This window comes from Anomaloglossus baeobatrachus, chromosome 1 (assembly GCF_048569485.1).
Source record: "Anomaloglossus baeobatrachus isolate aAnoBae1 chromosome 1, aAnoBae1.hap1, whole genome shotgun sequence".
NCBI lineage: Eukaryota > Metazoa > Chordata > Amphibia > Anura > Aromobatidae > Anomaloglossus > Anomaloglossus baeobatrachus.
Window position 1 is genome coordinate 505,981,443 of NC_134353.1, and position 15,157 is coordinate 505,996,599.

The 15,157-nt window shown below is 45.4% G+C and overlaps 1 protein-coding gene across 3 annotated transcripts in view; it reads left to right on the forward strand.

Moving 5' to 3' along the window:
- Window positions 1-15,157, forward strand: part of SUSD1 (sushi domain containing 1) — a 404,984-nt gene that overhangs the window by 62,181 nt on the left and 327,646 nt on the right. For all 3 annotated transcript variants that reach the window (XM_075316004.1, XM_075316016.1, XM_075316010.1), the window contains exon 2: window positions 3,818-3,940. In XM_075316004.1, coding sequence (XP_075172119.1) covers window positions 3,818-3,940 — 123 coding nt within the window. The remainder of the gene's footprint in view (window positions 1-3,817; window positions 3,941-15,157) is intronic.

The window sequence follows — 15,157 nt, forward strand, 5'->3', positions numbered from 1 at the left end:
ACCCACTGACAAAGATATGAAATGTCTCTAATTTTAAGGGTAGGTTAATTTTAACAGAGATAGATTATAAAAAAAATCCAGAAAATCACATTGTATAAATTATATAAATTTATTTGTATTTTGCATTTTGCATTAAATAAGTATTTAATCCCTCTGGCAAACAAGAGTTAATACACAGCAGTCAGACATTTGTTTGCAGTTGATGATGAGGTTTGCGCACGTCAGGAGTAATTTTGGTCCACTGCTCTTTTGAGATCATCTCTAAATCATTAAGATTTTGAGGCTGCCGCTTGGTAACTCGGAGCTTCAGCTCCCTCCATAAGTTTTCTAAGGGATTAAGATGTGGAGACTGGCTTCTTTTTGAGCCACTCCTTTGTTGCCTTGATTGTATGTTTTGGGTCACTGTGGTGCTGGAAGACCCAGCCACGACCCATTTGTAATGTCCTGGCAGAAGGAAGGATGTTAGCATTCAGGATTTTATGGTACATGGCTCCATCCATTGTCCCATTGATGCTGGGAAGTATTCCTGTTCTATTGATGCTGGGAAGTAGTTCTGTCCTCTTAGCAGAGAAACAGCCCCAAAACATAATGCTTCCACCTTCATGGCTGACAGAATGGATGGTGTTCTTTGAATCATAGGCAGCATTTCTCTTCCTCCAAACATGGCGGGTTGAGTTAAGGTCAAAGAGCTCAATTTTTGTCTCATCTGACCATAGTACCTTTTCACAATCACTCTCAGAATCATCCAGGTGATCATTGGCAAACTTCAGACAGGCCTGCACATGTGCCTTCTTGAGCAGTGGGACTTTGTGGGCACTGCAGGATTTTAATCCATTATGGTGTAATGTGTTACCAATGGTTTTCTTGGTGACAGTGGTCCCAGCTGCCTTGAGATCATGAACAAGTTCCCCTGTATAGATTTAGGCTGATCTCTCATCTTCCTCATGATCTTAGATACCCAATGAGGTGACATTTTGCATGAAGCCCCAGATCGATGCCGATTGACAGTCATTTTGTATTTCTTCCATTTTTTTTTACTATTGAACCAACAGTTGTCTCCTTCTTACAAGGCATCTTACTTATGATTTTGTAGCCCATTCCAGCCATGTGCAGGTCTATGATCTTGTCCCTGACATCCTTAGAAAGCTCTTTGGTCTTGCCCATGTTGTAGAGGTTAGAGTCTGACTGATTAATTGAGTCTGTGGTTAGGAGTCTTTTATACAGGTGACAATTTAAGACAGCTGTCTTTAATGCAGGTAATAAGTTGATTAGGAGCCAGAACTCTCAATGGTTGGTAAAGGATCAAATACTTATTTCTCTCTACAAAATGCAAATAAATGTATTTAATTTATACAATGCGATTTTCCGGATTTTATTTTGGATATTCTATCTCTCACTGTTAAAATACCTTAAAATTATAAACTGTTCATATCTTTGTCAGTGGATACACTTACAAAATCAGCAAGGGATCAAATAATTATTTCCTTCACTGTATTTCTCCCCATAGTGTACACCACTAAAGGGAACCTGTCATGTTTAAAATAATATATATATTGAAATGTGAGATAACCTCTTTATTGTAAAATACATTTTGTATGTGCTGTGAATATATTTTCTTTCTTCCTTCTAAACGTAATAAATAATCAGTACAAGTAACTAATAAGAGATATGAGCTCATCCTTCGGGGAAGGTCCTTCATTCCAGCCCTCACTGTGGTCTACTTGGAGATATTTTCATTTATCTGTTTTCCTGTTGAGCTGGACGCAAGACGGAAGCTTGTTAGAAGATGGAAGGAAGTTCAAAACTTACAAGAGATTAGGATATAACAATGAGCATCATGTTGACATAATTACGTTAATGATTCTTCTGATGAAGTCAAGGGAGGAAGCAGCTATATGTGGTCATGTCGTGATTGCAGCTTCATTTTCACACTGACAGGTGTTGAAAGCGGAATGTTTCTGAAACAAGCCAATGTCTAGATTGAAGAAAGTGAAGAATGAAAGGTTTTTATTGAGCTAATTCAACTAAAAATAAGCCTTAACCCATGCAAAAAAAAAATATATAAGACCCTATCTTATTTTTGGGAAAACACGGTATATGATATCATCCTAAATTATTCAATGAACATGTTAAATTAATTTTTTACTTTTAGAAAAGTGGACTTCAGTACAGCTCCCCATCACTGCTCTGAGAGTCGGTATTTTGGCTGCAACTTTGACACAACATTAGCAGCTCACATCAGTGCAGCTCACATCTGTGCTCAGCGGTTCCAGAACCTGTAGAAATCAAAGATGAGGATTTTTAAATTATGGACGTCCTAAGAGTTAAGGCTGCTTTAGACGCTACGATATATCTAATGATATGTCATCGGGGTCACGTCGTTAGTGACGCACATCCGGCCTCGTTTCACATATCGTAGCGTGTAACACAAATGAGCGACTATGAACGAGCAAAAATACTCACCTTATCGTTGCTCATTGACACGTCGCTCATTTTAAAAAAATCGAACGTCCTTCTGTGCTCTGGTTGTTCATCGTTCCCGAGGCAGCACACGTCGCTCCGTGTGACACCCTGGGAATGATGAACACAGCTTACCTGCATCCCGCTGGCAATGTGGAAGGAAGAAGGTGGGCGGGATGTTTACGTCCCGCTCATCCCCGCCCATCCACTTCTATTGGACGCCTGCCGTGTGACATCGCTGTGACGCTGCACGAACCGCCCCCTTAGAAAAGAGGCGGTTCGCCGGCCAGAATGACATCGCAGGGCAGGTAAGTATGTGTGACGGGCAGCGATTTGCCCGTGTCGCACAACCGATGGGGGCGGGTACGATCGCTTGCAATCTCGCTAGCGAGATCACAGCGTGTAAAGCCTGCTTTATTATAATACACTATATCAAATTGCAGCTTGGAACCAACCTCAATACTTCTCAAGTCTTTTTAGTAGTATGGTTGATGGAATTTAAAGCGCACCAATCATCACCAGGATTTTCCTATATAACCTAAAGCCAGTGTTATACCGGCACTATCATGTTAATTCTATACATAGCTTTAGTTGTCAGCTCGGATGTATAGGATTTGAAACACAAGCAAGTAAAGTTTGTAAAATCAGCAGCTTTTTGAATGACAGCAGCTACCGATCAGCTGATAGCTGGGGTGGATATTCATAGTGATTCCCGCCCCCCTGTGTGCCGGCCTCCCCCTGGCATTTATGCTAATTCTATTATAGAATTGTTTTATTAAGTCACTAGAAGGACCTTTACTAAGGACTAGAAGGAGCTGATATCAAACCCATATGACCAGAAGGGGTGAGGCCTCAGACAACATAGCTGATACCAGGAAGCAACATTATTTTTCTGTTGGCTGAGGCCCTGCCCCTTCTGGTCACATGGGTATGACATCAGAAATGGTCCTTCTAGTCAGTTAGTAAAACAATTCTATAATAGAGTTAGTATAACTGACAGTAAGGATGGACAGGCAGGGGGGTGGGAATCACTATGAATATCCACCCCATCTATCAACTGATCGGTAGCTGCTGTCATTCAAAAAGCTGTTCATTTCACAAACTTTACTTGCTTGTGTTTCAAAACCTATACATCCAATCTCACAACTAAAGGTATGTAAAGATTCAGCCAGATAGTGCCAATATAATACTGACTTTAGGTTATATAGGAAAAGCCCGGTGATTGGTTTTAAGCACACATGCTTCCTGGACTAAGAAATAATTTGCATGAATGATAATTCCAATACTTTATTTGTAGATCATCTGAAATTTGTTTTCGGAGTTTAATCTAGTATCACTCTTCTCTTTTTTCCTTTAGATGTGCTATCAACAGAGGTATGTAAAACATGCCATCAAAATGCCACATGTATAGAAAATGATAACACATATTTCTGTAGGTGCAACTATGGATTGATTGGAAATGGGAGGACAGAATGTAGGGGTAAGGAAAAGGAATTGTATTTATGTTTTATTTAATATTATTTAATTTCTAGGAATTAATCAGTTAGATAAATACTGCAGTTGAGCAAAAGAGATTCACAGGACTATGGTCCAGTGGCCACAGTGAAAGTATGGGACAATCCCAACAGAGTAATGCAAACCTCCTAATACTTGCACCATCCTTTGCTGTTCTTTCGATTAGTAGGCTGTTGCTGTAGCGGCATCATGCGTCTATGACACCTGAATATAATAACATTGTGGCGGCCTACTAATCAGAAGAGGTGGAAATTAGGAGGTTCACATGCTCTCGTCTGGCAGCAATAGACTACCCACATGATTACTGGAACCTGGACCTGTTGTTTACATTTTTGCTAAACTCTAATAGGCACAAATAAATACATACATATGTACATACATACAAAAATACATAATAAATATGACCCCTAGCTGCTACTTTCACTCTTCGTACGCAAAGGCAGGGATGGACATATCATTGGTGCAATGGCACAGTGGTCCAAGAAGTGTGTGGGCCCAATTCCACCTACAAAGCAGGTATAATTGTGCATTGTATGAGCTCTTGGGCTGCACAGGGGCCTTTTCTTGTCTGTCTGCCTAGCCCACTTCTGATAGTCACTTTTTTCTCTGTTTCGTTCCGTTTTCTAAATAAAAATGCTAACTCCGTTGTTTTCCACCAGGTGGTGCTATAGGTGGTTTCATTGCGTAACGCATGGCTACTTTACTATACCTAGACACCACTTCTATGCCTATAGTTGCCGCCGTTCTCAAGTTAATGGCAGTGGACAGGATATGGGTGGACACACTGTATACATCACAGGAGACACTGAAGGTACATATATCACATTAGAGACACTGGGACTGCTGTATATACATCACAGGAGACACTGGGGGTATATACATCACATAGTAGATGCTGGGACTGCTGTATATACATCACATAGGAGACGCTGGGACTACTGTATATACATGTCACGTCCCCATCGGAGTCCGCTCCTGCGACTTCTGCTCCGATCGCCAGACGACGCCATGTTCCCACCATGGATAGTGCTGGTGATGGGAGAGGAGTCGGTGCCCGTGGTTCTGCGGAGCACAGTGTCACGTCCCCACCGGAGTCCGCTCCTGCGACTTCTGCTCCGTTCGCCAGACGACGCCATGTTCCCACCATGGATAGTGGTGGTGATGGGAGAGGAGTCGGTGCCCGTGGCTCTGCGGAGCACAGGCTCCGCTCATCCACTAGGCTGGGTTTCCCTGGAACCTGCAGTACCACTGGCTGACTGTAGGTGGCGTGTGTCTCCCAGCTGAAGTGGCCAACATTCACCTGCAGCCTATGGGAAGACACCACACCCTTCTTATTCCCTCTCCTGTCACATGATCACTGCCAGTGATAGTTCTGTTCTCCTGGCTCATGTGCTGTTTGTATTGTGATTCCTGTGCGCTGACCTTGCTTGTGTTTGACTACCCTCCTGCCTGTCGTTTTTGTACCTTGCTGCCAGTTCCGGATTTGACCCCTGCTTTGTCTCCTTACTACGCCCTTGCCTGCCGATTCTGTTCCTGTTTTGCATCTCCTGGATTTTGACCCTGCCTGACGACCACGGACTACAGTCTACCACAGGTAGCGATCTCTGAGGCTCTGTGTAATTCCAAATCCCTGTACAGGGGTTAAAGGGTTGCAGAGTTCTTGGGGTCCTGCTTTGTGAGCGGCTTTTCACTAGATTCCCCTTACAGCCAGTCTGAGTCTGTGGCTCCTATCAGGCATTACAATACATCACAGGTGACACTGGGGGCACATACATTACACAAGGGACTGGGGACATGTAAATGCCCCCAGCCCCTCCTGTGATGTATATATACCAGCCCCTCCTGTGATGTATATGCCCCCAGCATCTCCAATCTAATGTATATGACCCCAGCATCTCCAACGTGATGTGTAAGTCACATGAGACGTTGGGGGCTTACACATCACTGGAGACACTGGTGGCATACACATTACAGGAGAAGCAGGGGACATACAAATTACAGGAGACGCTGGGGGTATGCACATCACAAGAGTGGCTGGGGCACAGACACCCCAAGAGGGGCTGGGGCACATACACCAAGAGAGGGGCTGGGGCACAGACACCACAAGAGGCGCTGGGGCACAGACACCACAAGACACCACAGACATCACTGGAGAGAGCAGAGACATCACACTGGGGGGAGGCACAGACATCATGGAGAGGCTGCACACAGGACTGAGGGGGCTGCACACATGACTGGGGGGCCTGCACAGAGGACTGGGGGGCTGCACACAGGACTGGGGGGCTGCACACAGGACTGGGGGATGGGCTGCACACAGGACTAGGGGATGGGCTGCACACAGGACTAGGAGATAGGCTGCACACAGGACTGGGGGTCCTGCACACAGGACTAGGAGATGGGCGGCACACAGGACTGGGGGGGACTGCACACAGGACTGGGGGGTTGCACACAGGACTGGGGGATGGGCTGCACACAGGACTGGGGGATGTGCTGCACACAGGACTGGGTGATGTGCTGCACACAGGACTGGGAGATGGGCTGCACACAGGACTGGGGGATGGACTGCACACAGGACTGGGGGATGGGCTGCACACAGGACTAAGGGATGGGCTGCACACAGGACAGGGGGGCTGCACACAGGACTGCAGAGCTGCACACAGGATTGGGGATGGGCTGCACACAAGACTGGGGGGTCTAATTGACGCCTCTGGACTATCAGGTCGTCACAGGGTACTGCACAAGCTGCCCTTCTGTACAGTATTCCGCCTCCCTCTTGGTTCTGGGTCCCTATCTAGTAGTGTTGCCTCCAACAGCAAATCAAATCCCAGATACATCCTACCCCACACCCACCAGGCACACCAGTGGACGGCTTGAGTGGAAGTCGGGAGCGGTGGCTCCTGGAGAAGCTATCTAGGTTGCAGACGGTGGTCTGGGCCTAGAGGAGTCGGACCCCTGGTCGCAGGGGATTGTGGCAAGGTGCCTGGACCTGTCGAGGAGGACAGCCGGCAGTCTAGCACTGTCATCAGTCCAGGACCTAAGGCACGACAGGGTACACGGACCCTAGGTCGGGGAGTAGCTTCAGGCAACTCGACAATTCACATGAGGAGAACGGAGCCTTTATGATCTGTTCCCACTCACTCCAGAATTGGGGCACTAGCACAATTAGGGCGATAGGACTTTCCAACCCAAAACGGTCCAGAACATCCCAAGCGTGAGTCCTGAGAGCAAGCTCCCACACATAGTGGGGAGTGGGGCCCAATCAGTTCCATACTACTGGGCCACCAAGTTGAAGTTAAACTTAGTGCCAAGTGCCAAGAGGCAGGTCACGGATCACCAGGCAACACTATAGGGGACGGGACCCGGACGAGCTCCCCTCAGTGGCAGCGGTACCCAGAGACTTGGTTTACCCAGTGTCAGCATCTGCTTATGAACTGAGTGAGTACAAGAGTGACCCCTGCACCCCACGGCACCCCTCACCGAGTCCCGGGGAAACCCCCTACCCGTGGTGGGCTACAACACCTTGCTGCCCCACTTCATCACCCCGGGTTCTCCCAACGGCAGCGGCGCTACTCTCCAAATTACCGTACACCACGGATGGCATCACGAACTATACATCAACTCCGTTGTAAATACCCCCTTTCATTTCAGTGGCCACACGACCTCCGGGTCTAAAAACCCTCGAGCTACAGCGAACCCAGATCTGAGCAGCTCGACTGCTTCCACGGGGGTGGCACAGTTATACATAGGACTGGGGGGCTGCACACAGGACTGGGGCAGCTGCACACAGGACATCACTGAGGGGGAGGGGATGACGCAAACCTGGGGTGATACACAGCATTGGGGGGCATAGCATTACTATGTAATGTCTTTATTGTCTGTCCAAGTCACCACATAATTGTAAAGTGCTGTGGGATATGTCAACGCTGTATAAATAAGTCATAATGACTACTGTTATTGTTTTTAATTTCTCTTTAAGTATACCCATCATTTTAATGTTTTGCATATATATATATATATATATATATATATATATAGTGGGTATGGAAAGTATTCAGACCCCTTTCAATTTTTCACTCTTTGTTTCATTGCAGCCATTTGGTAAATTCAAAAAAGTTTATGTTTTTTCTCTTCAATGTACACTCTGTACCCCATCTTGACAGAAAAAAACACAAATATAGAAATTTTTACAAATTTATCAAACAAGATATACTGAAATATCACTTGGTCATAAGTATTCAGACCCTTGTGATCCTCCTTGAGATGCTTCTACTCCTTCATTGGAGTCCAGCTGTGTTTAATTAAACTGATAGGACTTGATTTGGAAAGGCACACACCTGTCTATATAAGACCTCACATCTCACAGTGCATGTCAGACCAAATGAGAATCATGAGGTCAAAGGAACTGGCCAAGGAGCTCAGAGACAGAATTGTGGCAAGGCACAGATCTGGCTAGGGTTACAAAAGAATTTCTGCAGTACTCAAGGTTCCTAAGAGCACAGTGGCCTCCATAATCCTTAAATGGAAGAAGTTTGGGACCACCAGAACTCTTACTAGACCTGGCTGTCCAGCCAAACTGAGCAATCGTGGGAGAACGGCCTTGGTGAGAGAGGTAAAGAAGAACCCCAAGATCACTGTGGCTGAGCTCCAGAGATACAATAGGGAGATGGGAGAAAGTTCCACAAAGTGAAATATCACTGCAGCCCTCCACTAGTCGGGCTTTTATGGCAGAGCCTCTCTTCAGTGCAAGACATGCGAAAGCCTGCATGGACTTTGAAAAAAACACATGAAGGACTCCCAGACTATGAGAAATAAGATTCTCTGGTCTGATGAGACGAAGATAGAACTTTTTGGTGATAATTCTAAGCGGCATGTGTGGAGAAAACCAGGCACTGCTCATCACCTGCCCAATACAATCACAACAGTGAAACATGGTGGTGCCAGCATCATGCTATGAAGGTGTTTTTCAGCTGCAGGGACAGGTCGACTGGTTGCAATTGAAAGAAAGATGAATGCAGCCAAGTACAGAGATATCCTGGAAGAAAACCTCCTCCTGAGTGCTCTGGACCTCAGACTTGTCCGAAGGTTCACCTTCCAACAAGACAATGACCCTAAGCAAACACAGCTAAAATAACAAAGGAGTGACCTCAGAACAACTCTGTGACCATTCTTGACTGGTCCACCAGAGCCCTGACCTATACCCAATTGAGAATCTCTGGAGAGACCTGGAAATGGCTGTCCACAAACGTTCACCATCCAGCCTGATGGGACTGGAGAGTATCTGCAAGGAAAAATGGCACCAAATCCAGGTGTGAAAAACGTTTTGTGTCAAGAAGTTTCATGGATGTACTAGCTCAAAAGTGTGCTTCTACGCAATACTGAGAAAAGAGTCTGAATACTTATAAGTATGTGATTTCAGTTTTTCTTGTTTAATAAATTTGGAAAAATTTCTGCATTTCTGTTTTTTTTCCTGTCAAGATGGGGTGTAGAGTAAACATTAATGAGAGAAAAAAAAAGTTTTTTGAATTTACCAAATGTCTGCAATGAAACAAAGTGAAAAATGTAAGAGGGTCTGAATATTTTCCGTACCCACTGTATATATATATATGGGGGGATGGAGCACAATGGGGGTTGCGCAGCATGTCGGATGGAGCATGATGGGGGCTGCGCAGCATGTCAGATGGAGCACGATGGGGGGTGCGCAGCATGGGGGATGGAGCACAATAGGGGGTGCGCAGCATGGGGGATGAAGCACGATGGGGGGTGCACAGCATGGGGGATGAAGCACGATGGGGTGTGCGCAGCATGGGGGTTGGAGCACGATGGGAGGTGCGCAGCATGGGATATGTAGCACGATGGGGGGGTGCGCAGCATGGGGGATGGAGCACGACGGGGGGTACGCAGCATGGGAGATGGAGCACGATGGGGGGTGCGCAGCATGGGGGATGGAGCACGATGGGGGTGTGCAGCATGGGAGATGGAGCACGATAGGGGGTGCGCAGCATGGGGGATGGAGCACGATGAGGGGTGTGCAGCATGGGGGATGGAGCATGATGAGGGGTGCGCAGCATGGGGGATGGAGCACGATGAGGGGTGCGCAGCATGGAGGATGGAGCACAATGAGGGGTGTGCAGCATGAGGGATGGAGCACGATGGGGGGTGCGCAGCATGTCAGATGGAGCACGATGGGGGATGTGCAGCATGGGGGATGGAGCACGATGGGGGGTGCGCAGCATGTCGGATGGAGCACGATGGGGGGTGCGCAGCATGGGGGATGGAGCACGATGGGGGCTGCGCAGCATGGGGGATGGAGTACAATAGGGGTGCGCAGCATGGGGGATGGAGCACGATGGGGTGTGCGCAGCATAAGGGATGGAGCACGATGGGGGTGCGCAGCATGGGGGATGGAGCATGATGGGGGCGCGCAGCATGGGGGATGGAACATGATGGGAGGTGCGCAGCATGGGGGATGGAGCACGATGAGGGGTGTGCAGCATGGGGGATGGAGCACGATGAGGGGTGCACACCTCCCCCCAAAACACACACACCGCCACACGCGCACTGCACAACACACAACACACACACTGGGAACCACAAACACCGCCCTACACAGACACACACAGACAATGCCGCACACACACAACACCCAACACACAAACACCGCGGCATACATAAATATACGCACATACCGCGCAACACACACACTGCACAAAACATACCTCCCCTCAAAACACACACACGCACTCCACACCCACACAAACCGCGCAACACACACAGCACCACACACACAGCACCACACACACAGAACGCTGCAGACACACAGCGCTCCACAAACAACGCAACACACATACAACACCGCTCTCACACACCCCCACACCCAGACAACACCCAGAACATTTACAGCGCCCTACACAAACACTGGCAACTACACACTACAACATATATATATATATATATATATATATATATATATAAAACAAACATCATACATTAACTACACAATACGTAAATTCTAGAATACCCGATGCGTTAGAATCTTGCCACCTTCTAGTATATATATATATACAGTTAGGTCCAGAAATATTTGGATAGTGACACAATTTTCGCGAGTTGGGCTCTGCATGCCACCACATTGGATTTGAAATGAAACCTCTACAACAAAATTCAAGTGCAGATTGTAACGTTTAATTAGAAGGTTTGAACAAAAATATCTGATAGAAATTGTAGGAATTGTACACATTTCTTTACAAACACTCCACATTTTAGGAGGTCAAAAGAAATTGGACAAATAAACCAAACCCAAACAAAATATTTTTATTTTCAATATTTTGTTGCGAATCCTTTGGAGGCATTCACTGCCTTAAGTCTGGAACCCGTGGACATCACCAAACGCTGGGTTTCCTCCTTCTTAATGCTTTGCCAGGCCTTTATAGCCGCAGCCTTCAGGTCTTGCTTGTTTGTGGGTCTTTCCGTCTTAAGTCTGGATTTGAGCAAGTGAAATGCATGCTCAATTGGGTTAAGATCTGGTGATTGACTTGGCCATTGCAGAATGTTCCACTTTTTTGCACTCATGAACTCCTGGGTAGCTTTGGCTGTATGCTTGGGGTCATTGTCCATCTGTACTATGAAGCGCCGTCCGATCAACTTTGCGGCATTTGGCTGAATCTGGGCTGAAAGTATATCCCGGTACACTTCAGAATTCATCCGGCTACTCTTGTCTGCTGTTATGTCATCAATAAACACAAGTGACTCAGTGCCATTGAAAGCCATGCATGCCCATGCCATCACGTTGCCTCCACCATGTTTTACAGAGGATGTGGTGTGCCTTAGATCATGTGCCGTTCCCTTTCTTCTCCAAACTTTTTTCTTCCCATCATTCTGGTACAGGTTGATCTTTGTCTCATCTGTCCATAGAATACTTTTCCAGAACTGAGCTGGCTTCATGAGGTGTTTTTCAGCAAATTTAACTCTGGCCTGTCTATTTTTGGAATTCATGAATGGTTTGCATCTAGATGTGAACCCTTTGTATTTACTTTCATGGAGTCTTCTCTTTACTGTTGACTTAGAGACAGATACACCTACTTCACTGAGAGTGTTTTGGACTTCAGTTGATGTTGTGAACGGGTTCTTCTTCACCAAAGAAAGTATGCGGCGATCATCCACCACTGTTGTCATCCGTGGAATCCCAGGCCTTTTTGAGTTCCCAAGCTCACCAGTCAATTCCTTTTTTCTCAGAATGTACCCGACTGTTGATTTTGCTACTCCAAGCATGTCTGCTATCTCTCTGATGGATTTTTTCTTTTTTTTCAGCCTCAGGATGTTCTGCTTCACCTCAATTGAGAGTTCCTTAGACCGCATGTTGTCTGGTCACAGCAACAGCTTCCAAATGCAAAACCACACACCTGTAATCAACCCCAGACCTTTTAACTACTTCATTGATTACAGGTTAACGAGGGAGATGCCTTCAGAGTTAATTGCAGCCCTGAGAGTCCCTTGTCCAATTACTTTTGGTCCCTTTAAAAAGAGGAGGCTATGCATTAGGCCTAAGCCACACGGCGAGAAAAACAGTGCGAGTGGAGTGCGATAAAACATCGCATTCCCCTCGGACCAATTCTAGCCTGTGTGTCAGCACACATGGGCGATTATTTTCTCAGCCCTAATCGGACTGAGAAAACAATCGCAGCATGCTGCGATTGTAAGCTGAGTCTCTTTCTCTCGCACCCATTCAAGTGAATGGGGCGAGAGAAAAATCGCACAGCACTCGCGGTACACCGGTGTACTGCTAGTGCAGTGCGAGAATGGCAATAGCCGGCTACGCAGTAGAGAGGGAGAGAAATCCCTCCCTCCCCTCCTGAGTGCTGGCCCGCCCCCCGCAGCTGAGGTCTGCTCGCACGAACGGACCTCAGTTGCAAGGACACAGGCATGACACTCGGCTCTGCTGTACTGCCAGCACGAGCCGAGTCTCATGCAAGTGGATCGCAGTAGTGCCCGTGTGGCCCCAGCCTTACAGAGCTATGATTCCTAAACCCTTTCTCCGATTTGGACGTGAAAACTCTCATATTGCAGCTGGGAGTGTGCACTTTCAGCCCATATTATATATATAATTGTATTTCTGAACATGTATTTGTAAACAGCTAAAATAACAAAACTTGTGTCACTGTCCAAATATTTCTGGACCTAACTGTATATATATATATATATATATATATATATATATATATATATATAATATATATATATATATATATATATAAAATATACAGTGTATATGTATATATATATATATATATATATATATATATACAGTCATATGAAAAAGTTTGGGCACCCCTGTTAATGTTAACCTTTTTTCTTTATAACAATTTGGGTTTTTGCAACAGCTATTTCAGTTTCATATATCTAATAACTGATGGACTGAGTAATATTTCTGAATTGAAATGAGGTTTATTGTACTAACAGAAAATGTGCAATCCGCATTTAAACAAAATTTGACCGGTGCAAAAGTATGGGCACCCTTATCAATTTCTTGTTTTGAACACAACCAACTACTTTTTCTGACTTACTAAAGCACTAAATTGGTTTTGTAACCTCATTGAGCTTTGAACTTCATAGGCAGGTGTATCCAATCATGAGAAAAGGTATTTAAGGTGGCCAGTTGCAAGTTGTTCTCCTATTTGAATCTCCTATGAAGAGTGGCATCATGGGCTCCTCAAAACAACTCTCAAATGATCTGAAAACAAAGATTATTCAACATAGTTGTTCAGGGGAAGGATACAAAAAGTTGTCTCAGAGATTTAAACTGTCAGTTTCCACTGTGAGGAACATAGTAAGGAAATGGAAGAACACAGGTACAGTTCTTGTTAAGCCCAGAAGTGGCAGGTCAAGAAAAATATCAGAAAGGCAGAGAAGAAGAATGGTGAGAACAGTCAAGGACAATCCACAGACCACCTCCAAAGACCTGCAGCATCATCTTGCTGCAGATGGTGTCAATGTGCATCGGTCAACAATACAGTGCACGTTGCACAAGGAGAAGCTGTATGGGAGAGTGATGCGAAAGAAGCCCTTTCTGCAAGCACACCACAAACAGAGTCGCCTGAGGTATGCGAAAGCACATTTGGACAAGCCAGTTACATTTTGGAAGAAGGTCCTGTGGACTGATGAAACAAAGATTGAGTCATTTGGTGATACAAAAAGGCATTATGCATGGAGGCAAAAAAACATGACATTCCAAGAAAAGCACTTGCTACCCACATTAAAATTTGGTGGAGGTTCCATCATGCTTTGGGGCTGTGTGGCCAATGCCAGCACCGGGAATCTTGTTAAAGTTGAGGGTCGCATGGATTCAACTCAGCATCAGCAGATTCTTGACAATAATGTGCAAGAATCAGTGACGAAGTTGAAATTACGCAGGGGATGGATATTTCAGCAAGACAATGATCCAAAACACCGCTCCAAATCTACTCAGGCATTCATGCAGAGGAACAATTACAATGTTCTGGAATGGCCATCCCAGTCCCCAGACCTAAATATCATTGAACATCTGTGGGATGATTTGAACCGGGCTGTCCATGCTCAGCGACCATCAAACTTAACTGAACTGGAATTGTTTTGTAAACAGGAATGGTCAAAAATACATTCATCCAGGATCCAGGAACTCATTAAAAGCTACAAGAAGCGACTAGAGGCTGTTATTTTTGCAAAAGGAGGATCTACAAAATATTAATGTCACTTTTATGTTGAGGTGCCCATACTTATGCACCTGCCAAATTTAGTTTAAATGCAGATCGCACATTTTCTGTTAGTACAAAAAACCTCATTTTAATTCAGAAATATTACAGTCCATCAGTTATTAGATATATGAAACTGAAATAGCTGTTACAAAAACCCAAGTTGTTATAAAGAAAAAAGGTTAACATTAACAGGGGTGCCCAAACATTTTCATATGACTGTATATATATATATATATGTATATATATATATATATATATATATATATATGCGGTGTATAAGCTATATACAAGGTCTAAAGGGTACTTTACACACAATGATATCGCTACCGATATATCGTCGGGGTCACGGTGTTCGTGACACACATCCGGCGCCATTAGTGATACCGTTGTGTGTGGCTAAAAGGAGCAACGATCAACGATCGCAAAAACGTCAAAAATCGTTGATCGTTGACACG